This window comes from Haliotis cracherodii, unplaced genomic scaffold (genome assembly GCF_022045235.1).
Source record: "Haliotis cracherodii isolate W230 unplaced genomic scaffold, xgHalCrac1.p SCAF_23, whole genome shotgun sequence".
NCBI classification, from domain to species: Eukaryota; Metazoa; Mollusca; class Gastropoda; order Lepetellida; family Haliotidae; genus Haliotis; species Haliotis cracherodii.
In genome coordinates this window covers 1,841,093-1,852,141 of record NW_027266279.1, presented here as the reverse complement: position 1 = coordinate 1,852,141, position 11,049 = coordinate 1,841,093, and the positions used below count along the sequence as shown (strand labels likewise).

At 44.0% G+C, this 11,049-nt stretch overlaps 1 protein-coding gene across 1 annotated transcript; it reads left to right on the top strand.

Moving 5' to 3' along the window:
- Positions 1 to 826: 826 nt before the first annotated feature.
- LOC139471904 (uncharacterized) lies at positions 827 to 10,997 on the top strand. Its single transcript, XM_071254417.1, has 3 exons — positions 827 to 1,408; positions 10,520 to 10,677; positions 10,874 to 10,997. Exons 1-3 carry the CDS (start codon positions 848 to 850, stop codon positions 10,995 to 10,997), a joined length of 843 nt encoding a protein of 280 aa, XP_071110518.1. The 5' UTR covers positions 827 to 847.
- The last annotated feature ends 52 nt before the right edge of the window (positions 10,998 to 11,049 follow it).

The window sequence follows — 11,049 nt, the reverse complement described above, 5'->3', positions numbered from 1 at the left end:
AGTAAGTTTATCATGGTGACTATGTCCAGTAACTTTATCATTGTGACTATGTCCAGTATGTTTATCAAGGTGACTATGGTCAGTAAGTTTATCATGGTGACTATGTCCAGTAAGTTTATCATGGTGACTATGTCCAGTAAGTTTATCATGGTGACTATGTCCAGTAAGTTTATCATGGTGACTATGTCCAGTAAGTTTATCATGATGACTATGTCCAGTAAGTTTATCATGGGGACTACGTCCAGTAAGTTTATCATGGTGACTATGTCCAGTAAGTTTATCATGGGGACTACGTCCAGTACGTTTATCATGGTGACTATGTCCAGTAAGTTTATCATGGTGACTATGTCCAGTAAGTTTATCATGGTGACTATGGCCAGTAAGTTTATCATGGTGACTATGGCCAGTAAGTTTATCATGGTGACTATGCCCAGTATGTTTATCATGGTGACTATGGCCAGTCAGTTTATCATGGTGACTATGACCAGTAAGTTTATCATGGTGACTATGGCAAGTAAGTGTATCAAGGTGACTTTGGCCAGTAGGTTTATCATGGTGACTATGTCCAGTAAGTTTATCATGGCGACTATGTCCAGTAAGTTTATCATGGTGATTATGGCCAGTAAGTTTACCAAGGTGTCTATGTCCAGTAAGTTTATCATGGTGACTATGTCCAGTAAGTTTATCATGGTGACTATGTCCAGTAAGTTTATCATGGTGACTATGTCCAGTATGTTTATCATGGTGACTATGGCCAGTAAGTTTATCATGGTGACTATGACCAGTAAGTTTATCATGGTGACTTTGGCCAGTAAGTTTATTTCTCCAGTGCGACAACATTGGCCAGATGTACATCATCCAATGTCCGTCGGGGTTGACGTATAACTCGGCTACCACGTCGTGTCGGTCACCTGTTGTCCCCCAAGTCACACCCGCCGCTATCACCATCACGTCTGGTTTCTGCACCAAAGCCAATTACGCGGCCGGGCTGATCTATTTTGCCATCCCCAACATCAACACAAAGTTCATTGAATGTGGCCCAAATAGGGGAGCGACAATTCTCTCATGTCCGTCAATGCTAATATGGAACCAGCCCCGCCGAGCTTGTGAATACGCCACCACTGCAGGCGTTGTTGTGACGCCACCCCCGACCGTTGGCACGGTAACAGTAACAGGACCTGGAACTGGAACTGGAATGGGAACGAACCCATGCTTGTCTAAACAGGCGGCAGCTGGCAAGCTCTACTTTCCTCATCCAGATATCCATAAATTTATCCAGTGCGATAAAAATGGCGACGCCTTTGTTGGTTCGTGTCCTGGTGGACTTATTTGGAATACGGTCCTTGAAACTTGCCACTCCCCATTCGCATCAAAAGCAGCAGAAATGGGCTTCACACATTGTACCCATGTGGGTAATCGAACCAGGGTCTTCGGCATGACGAGCGAACACTTTAACCACCAGGCTACCCCGTCTCAGCAAAGGGGTTCAAAGGTGTTACCCTGTTTGGCGTTCGGCATGACGGAATAAAACACATATACAAGGACTGGTCGGCTCGGGTACAATGTTATCTGAGTGGGATATCGTGGCAAACTGCGGAATTGTTTCTCAGAAGGCTATCACTCTCAAACCGACAGAAGTCTAGAACAAGCACACACAGATGCATGCATATGTTTTTTAAAAGTTAAACCCTATTTCACTGAACGTCCTCTTACGAATATGACTTTCCTGAAATACCATGATCTGTTAACATTGCCAAAAGCCCTTGATGTTTATATACGTCTTGGGGCACGGCTTTACCACTCGTCTAAGATGTTGCAGTTCGTCGTGGAGACTCGTGTCTACATAAAATCTGTTTAGATAGGTGGGAATCACAGGTTTGCACTGATAAGGTTTCAACGTATGTCAGCACCATACCCTTGCTCGTGGTCTTACCAAATTGGATATCGTTCAAGGTCAGCATGAGTCCGGACTTGCCTCCACATCAAGCTGACACACCATCCTATAACTGCAATACAGCTTAAAACGACGTTAACCCAAACCCACTACTCAGAATAGCTTCTGTTCTTGTATCCCGACCTATTCATTCATTGGCAGGAGATGCATGTCCCTAGCACGCCAGTATGAGGAGGAGAACAACAATGAGGATTGGATGCTCTCAGTATGTGACCTGACGTCGGGCATGGTCACTCATGCTGGCAACCCAGACTCACTTTTGTTGCCTCGATTGTTCATAGGCATAGATGAGATATTGCTGCCTGAGACGGAACTAAACATTCATGTCCACACTTATGAACACATGTAAATCCCTTTGAGGCTCTGTTCCCTGGTTTGTCAGCGCAGTACCCTTGCTCAAGGATTCATATGCAATCCTGGACTTCGTAATTGATGACCTCCGTGTTGGATATGAGGGTAGGACATTCAGGCAAGGCGTGGGCACCTCGATCGTCACGAAATGTGTTCCCACTTATCCTTGCTGATATGTTTCTTTGTGCCAACAGAATGTCTGCTTGGATTGGCAAAATGAATAATGGTCAAATAGACACTTTCCACCAGGCTCGAAATAAAAGAAACCAGTTTCAAGAGATATGTTTCCTATTTATTTCTTTGCAAAAAGGGGTCACGGGTGGCCCAGTCGTCTAAGGCGCCGCGATTCGCAGTGCAGAGTTGCGTCCCTTGGGCACGATTGTGGGTTTGAATCCCGGTTCGCCCCGATTATGTTTCTAGGTTTTTCAGCACCATACCCGTGCTCGTGGGTTTCACCGAAGTGGTAAACGTCTGAGACCTGCATCACTTCGGGCTTTCCTCTCGCATTAAGCTGACACGCCACGATATAACTGGAATACTGTTAAAAGCGGCGTTAAACCCAACTCACTCACTCACTCTTTGCTAAAGATTCAGAGGCTGTATGACAAGAGGGGATGACTTCCAATTTCCAAAATTCAACTTTCCCTTTATGTCGAGGAATGTTCCCTCAGCTCCAGCCTTTGGTGTCCACATTTCACAATTTTTCAGATACAATAGAGCATGCTCTTTCTACCACGAATTCAAACGGAGGCTTGTCCAAAAGTTGTTTGATCAACATTCCAGGCCTTACTAAAGCTTTAAAGATGTTTAATGCGGGGGACATTTCCAAATTTGACACATCATAGGCAAATATGATGTCCGATGCAATTCCCTATTTTGGCTGGTTCAATATGTTCCCGTGCTTTCTTCGGGTGAACGGTTGACTTGCCTTTGCATGTGTCTATAACGGGTACCACTGGTGGGGCAGGGTACGCTCACCTTGTTCAATATCAAAATAACAGATTTCCTGGAGCTTAATCATCAGGGCGAAAAAAGGGTCAAACCCTAATTGAATGATTATTCTTCAGTTGCGTCAGATGGAAAGTTATCCGTCCTGATGCCCCATTTTCCTTGATCTAGGCTTTTGTGGAAAAATGAGCTTTTTCAAGACATGGAAAAAGTCAGTGTTTGTAAACATTTATGATCAATTTACATCAATTACATTCATCAATATGAATAATCCTAAAATGCTGTCACGTATTTCCGATGAAATAATTCATTCGTGACACGAAGGCTACAAAGTCAACTCGATTACGACAACCCAAAAACCCAGTTGACTTGCCCTTGCATGTGTTTGTAACGGGTACCACCCATGGGGCTCACCATTTCGTGAACACCTGGTATCATCACTATTTGACGGTGATTTATAAACACATGCTCATGATATTGTCGGGATCGTACAATGAACCCTGCTTTCAGCAGATATTTTTTAACATAGTAAGATTATGGAATGGATTGTGTTTTTACATGTTTTCGGACTTTCCTCACGCTTTAAGGTGACACGACATAATAAAAATCGAATTCCTATTTACATAAAGAAATTGGATATGTAATCGTCAATCCATAATATTTGGAAGCCTCAAATCCCCCGTTTTAGGGTGCAGCTTTACTTCCTGCTTGTACAACAATGTAATATTATTCCTTGTACGTCGCCTTTTCAAATCACACTTCCTGAAATCTTATTTAAATCATCACAGGTTCATATGCTACAAACATCAACTCTGTGGTGATATCTAGCTATGATGTCTGTATTACGTCTGTCTAGTATATACTTGTCAAGAGACGCGGTGGGGTAGCCTTGTGGTTGAAGAGGTCGCTCGTCACGCCGAAGTCCCTGGTCGATTATGCCCATTTTTTGGTGTCCCTTGTGATGTTACTGGAATATTGCAGAAAGAAACGTAAAGCCATACTCACTGCAGCTCACTTGTCGGTAAGGTTGTTTTATGTGAAACAAAAACGCCATTGTCTCCAGCTTTACCTTATGGCCGGATATATGTGTTGACGTCTTCGTAAAACCAGTGACACTGGGGTAGCCTAGTGGTTAATGCGATCGCTCGTTTTGGCGCAGTCTGGGTTTGATTCTATACGTGGTACAATGTCTGAACCCCACTTTTGGTTTCGAGATATTGCTGGAATATATCCAAACAAAAGCGATAATACCCTTTCCATATTCCTAAGAAAGAGTTCATTTTGGGTAAAATATTGCATTCCTTCAACACAACCGTTTCTTACAATCAGAGATATGTTCAGTGAGAAGTTTACATGTTACAACAGGATCTTGGAGATTTAATTATCAACGTTCCTTTAAATTTACATGTCTCTATGAATTCTTATCATTTTGTAAATAAGCAGTATTTATTGTGCATTATCAAACAGGAAAGCAGATTATTACTTAAGTCAACAGAGATGTCATATTATTCGATTCCCTATTTTAGTTTTAAATGTTAATCTTAATTTATCTTTGACCCGTGAAGATCCGGGGTAGAATAGGCCTTCAGCAACCCATGCATACCGTAAATGGCGATTTTGCTTGTCGTGAGAGGCGATTTATGGGATCGGGTGGTCAGGCTAGGTGACTTGGTTCATGCATGTCAGCGTATCCCAATTGCGTGAATCGACGCTCATGCTGTGAATCACTAGATTGTCTGGTCCAGACTCAATTATTAACAGACCGCCATCATATAGCTGGAATATTGCCAAGTGTGGCGCTAAACAACAAACAAACAAACAAATAATTTATCCTTATTGTTTGCTTTTTGCTCCTGTATTAGGTGTGAATGTATTGATTGGGTTCGAAGCCCTTCAAAGTCATAATCCGACTCAGATAGACAGGTGCGTGACAAGTTCTTAATTGGACTTTGAAGAGAGAACATGCCAGACCAAAATTAGACTACTCGCCTCTTACGACAAGCGCGGGTTGCTGAAGTTATCTTCTAACCCGGATCTTCACGGGTCGGCATTGAAATACGGGAGTAGCTCCCTCACTTGAAATAAAACAACATCAGGGCGAATTATTTTGACAGCAGGAACGGTTGCATTATTTTGCGCAATTTCGTTTAAAAAAATCACCGCGGGTTCCGTAAATCAAGTAAGTGATTTGGTCTGGTTTTTACGGTATTCTTGTTCACCAAAATATTCAGGCATACATTTGTATCTTTGTTTTCGTATTCTATTATCTTCCATTGACAATCAATATTCTCATTAAACTTCAATATGCTTGTATCCAAATGTACGGATTGGTCTTATTCTTGCTAACTTTTGTCATTGATTCATATGTGTCCCTTTAATATCGAACGAATCGAACAGGTACATTTAAGGGTTCCAGTGGGGATTGAGTGATAGAATTGGTTCAAGCAGCCTCTGCTGTCATAGGAGGTGACTCACTGGATGGGTTTGTCTCGCGTCAACAAACCCCGACGGTGTGGAATTTTGATCATAATATCAGTCACCGGGTTATCTGGACAACATTCGGTTATTCACAAACCGACGTCTCAAAGCTGGAATACTGAATAGCGAAGCGTTGACAAACATGTTCTGAGGGTTTGACAATTAAACGAAACGTCGTAAAATCATGTATCGTAAAGCTTGAGCTCCGATACAATCCAGCACGAAGACAAGGTGAACTTGGTGAACTCACCCGTGTTTGAGAGTGGGTAAATACTGAGACAAACACGGAAAGGTTTTTCGAGGGTGATGAATTTGATACGGGTATCACAGTTGTGTTTTGTTATATTATAGTCAGATCAAATTTTGTGTACACTTTCTTTTGCCGGGCAGTTTATATCCCAGTTGTGACGATACACTGATATAAATATTCACAGAGCTTCACGGAACTGTTTCCTCTCCGCATTGTGACACCGTGGGGACTCCGAGACTGTCATTGTTGTCAAACAGATTTCGAAGTGTGCTGATTGCACCGTTAAAACACTCCGAGTGTCCTTACTGCCGCGTCATACCAAAAGACGTTAAAAGATGGTATTTGTTGTTACCCTGTCTGGCGCTCGACATTAAGGGGCTAAAACAAGGACTGGTCGGCTAGGAGTCAGTATACTGTGTCTGAGTGGGGTATTCATGTTAAACTGAGGCATGGTATCTCAGTGTGCTAGCACTATAAATCGGCATCAGTCCGGACTAGTACAAGCAGCAACACACACACACACACACAAACGTGCATGCACGTCGCTATATAAGTGCAATAATCTTGGACGCGACGTTAAGACCATATTCACCTCACCTCAACTTACTGCACACAATCAATTTCAAGAATGTATACCAAATATATCACCTGTTTCATGTGAAGATTATACAATGTAATTTACATCGAGGATATCGTTTCACTTGCCACAATATCAACTTCCACGGGTATTCAGGCATGAGATAATAAAACACAACGATGTCAGTGGATGTCTCTTTGGAGATGGACTTGAGCACAAAAACACATCTTTTCTGATTCGAGCTAAAGTTGACTATGTGTTTTCACAGTTCAAATAAATCTTGGCCTATTTGTGATAGAAATAAAGATGTATTACTTTGCAAAATATGCCAGGAATAGGGATGTCATGATAAGCCATGGCACACATATATCGTTTGAGGCACACCTGAAAAATATCACGAGTGCCTTCAAGCACACTTGAGTGAGTGAGTGAGTATGGTTTTACGCCGCTTTTAGCAATATTCCAGCAATATCACAGCGGGGGACACCAGAAATGGTGTACCCATGTCGGGAATAGAACCCCGGTCTTCGGCGTGACGCGCGAACGCTTTAACCACTAGGCTACCCGACCGCCCCCAAGCACACTTGAAAACAGTTGCATTTCGATCGCTGTCAAATAAATGTGTCGGTGTTGGAATATATATTATGATTTGGAGTAAAGCTTTACAGATTGATCTACCGTTTGTCATTGTCCATGTATGTTTAGTGCAATATTTCTCCCAACCTTGATTCGTTAATCCGCGAATTTGTTAATCTGGAACTAAGCCGTCCAGACTAAGGATATTTTCACTGTATCTCGAACCATTCATCCAGATTAAAGAGGATGTCTCTGTTCCTGGAACCATACCCCCAGGTGAAGGAGGATATCACGGCATCCGGAACCATACCCCCAGGTGAAGGAGGATATCACGGTATCTGGAACCATACCCCCAGGTGAAGGAGGATTTCACGGCATCTGGAACCATACCCCCAGGTGAAGGAGGATTTCACGGCATCTGGAACCATTCATCAAGATTAAATAGGATTTCACGGTATCTGGAACCATACCCCCAGGTGAAGGAGGATTTCACGCCATCTGGAGCCATTCATCAAGATTAAATAGGATTTCACGGTATCTGGAACCATACCCCCAGGTGAAGGAGGATTTCACGGCATCTGGAACCATTCATCAAGATTAAATAGGATTTCACGGTATCTGGAACCATACCCCCACATGAAGTAGGATTTCACGGTATCTGGAACCATACCCCCAGGTGAAGGAGGATTTCACGGCATCTGGAACCATTCATCAAGATTAAAAAGGATTTCACGGTATCTGGAACCATACCCCCAGGTGAAGGAGATTTCACGGCATCTGGAACCAAACATCCAGGTGAAGGAGGATTTCACGGCATCTGGAACCATTCATCAAGAATAAATAGGATTTCACGGTATCTGGAACCATACCCCCAGGTGAAGGAGGATTTCACGGCATCTGGAACCATTCATCAAGATTAAATAGGATTTCACGGTATCCGGACATACCCCCAGGTGAAGGAGGATTTCACGGCATCTGGAACCATTCATCAAGATTAAATAGGATTTCACGGTATCTGGAACCATACCCCCAGGTGAAGGAGGATTTCACGGTATCTCGAACCATACCTCCAGGTGAAGGAGGATTTCACGGTATCTGAAACCATACATCCAGGTGAAGGAGGATTTCACGCCATCTGGAACCATTCATCCAGATTAAATAGGATTTCACGGTATCTGGAACCATACCCCCAGGTGAAGGAGGATTTCACGGTATCTGGAACCATTCATCAAGATTAGATAGGATTTCACGGTATCTCGAACCATACCCCCAGGTGAAGGAGGATTTCACAGTATCTCGAACCATACCTCCAGGTGAAGGAGGATTTCACGGTATCTGGAACCATACCCCCAGGTGAAGGAGGATTTCACGGTATCTGGAACCATACCCCCAGGTGAAGGAGGATTTCACGGCATCTGGAACCATTCATCAAGATTAAATAGGATTTCAAGGTATCTGGAACCATACCCCCACATGAAGTAGGATTTCACGGTATCTGGAAACCATACCCCCAGGTGAAGGAGGATTTCACGGCATCTGGAACCATTCATCAAGATTAAATAGGATTTCACGGTATCTGGAACCATACCCCCAGGTGAAGGAGGATTTCACGGCATCTGGAACCATTCATCAAGATTAAATAGGATTTCACGGTATCCGGACATACCCCCAGGTGAAGGAGGATTTCACGGCATCTGGAACCATTCATCAAGATTAAATAGGATTTCACGGTATCTGGAACCATACCCCCAGGTGAAGGAGGATTTCACGGTATCTCGAACCATACCTCCAGGTGAAGGAGGATTTCACGGTATCTGAAACCATACATCCAGGTGAAGGAGGATTTCACGCCATCTGGAACCATTCATCCAGATTAAATAGGATTTCACGGTATCTGGAACCATACCCCCAGGTGAAGGAGGATTTCACGGTATCTGGAACCATTCATCAAGATTAGATAGGATTTCACGGTATCTCGAACCATACCCCCAGGTGAAGGAGGATTTCACAGTATCTCGAACCATACCTCCAGGTGAAGGAGGATTTCACGGTATCTGGAACCATACCCCCAGGTGAAGGAGGATTTCACGGTATCTGGAACCATACCCCCAGGTGAAGGAGGATTTCACGGCATCTGGAACCATTCATCAAGATTAAATAGGATTTCAAGGTATCTGGAACCATACCCCCACATGAAGTAGGATTTCACGGTATCTGGAAACCATACCCCCAGGTGAAGGAGGATTTCACGGCATCTGGAACCATTCATCAAGATTAAATAGGATTTCACGGTATCTGGAACCATACCCCCAGGTGAAGGAGATTTCATGGTATTTGGAACCAAACATCCAGGTGAAGGAGGATTTCACGGCATCTGGAACCATTCATCAAGATTAAATAGGATTTCACGGTATCTCGAACCATACCCCCAGGTGAAGGAGGATTTCACGGCATCTGGAACCATTCATCAAGATTAAATAGGATTTCACGGTATCCGGACATACCCCCAGGTGAAGGAGGATTTCACGGCATCTGGAACCATTCATCAAGATTAAATAGGATTTCACGGTATCTGGAACCATACCCCCAGGTGAAGGAGGATTTCACGGTATCTGGAACCATACCTCCAGGTGAAGGAGGATTTCACGGTATCTGGAACCATACATCCAGGTGAAGGAGGATTTCACGCCATCTGGAACCATTCATCAAGATTAAAAAGGATTTCACGGTATCTGGAACCATACCCCCAGGTGAAGGCGGATTTCACGGTATCTGGAACCATTCAAGATTAGATAGGATTTCACGGTATCTCGAACCATACCCCCAGGTGAAGGAGGATTTCACAGTATCTCGAACCATACCTCCAGGTGAAGGAGGATTTCACGGTATCTCGAACCATACCCCCAGGTGAAGCAGGATTTCACGGCATCTGGAACCATTCATCAAGATTAAATAGGATTTCACGGTATCCGGACATACCCCCAGGTGAAGGAGGATTTCACGCCATCTGGAACCATTCATCAAGATTAAATAGGATTTCACGGTATCTGGAACCATACCCCCAGGTGAAGGAGGATTTCACTGTATCTCGAACAATACCTCCAGGTGAAGGAGGATTTCACGGTATCTGGAACCATACATCCAGGTGAAGGAGGATTTCACGCCATCTGGAACCATTCATCAAGATTAAATAGGATTTCACGGTATCTGGAACCATACCCCCAGGTGAAGGAGGATTTCACGGTATCTGGAACCATTCATCAAGATTAGATAGGATTTCACGGTATCTGGAACCATACCCCCAGGTGAAGGAGGATTTCACGGCATCTGGAACCATTCATCAAGATTAAATAGGATTTCACGGTATCTGGAACCATACCCCCAGGTGAAGGAGGATTTCACGGCATCTCGAACCACACCCCCAGGTGAAGGAGGATTTCACGGCATCTGGAACCACACCCAGATGAAGGAGGATGTCTCTGTACCTGGAACCATACCCCCAGGCGAAGGAGAATTTCACGGCATCTGGAACCATACCCCCAGGTGAAGGAGGATTTCACGGTATCTGGAACCACACCCAGATGAAGGAGGATATCACGGTATATGGAACCATACCACCAGATGAAGGAGGATTTCACGGCATCTCGAACCATTCATCCAGATTAAAAAGGATATCACGGCATCTGGAACCACACCTAGATGAAGGAGGATGTCTCTGTACCTGGAACCATACCCCCAGGCGAAGGAGAGTTTCACGGCATCTGGAACCATACATCCAGGTGAAGGAGGATTTCACGGCATCTGGAACCATACCCCCAGGCGAAGGAGGGTTTCACGGCATCTGGAACAATATCCCAAGGTGAAGGAGGATTTCACGGCATCTGGAACCATACCCCCAGGCGAAGGAGGATTTCA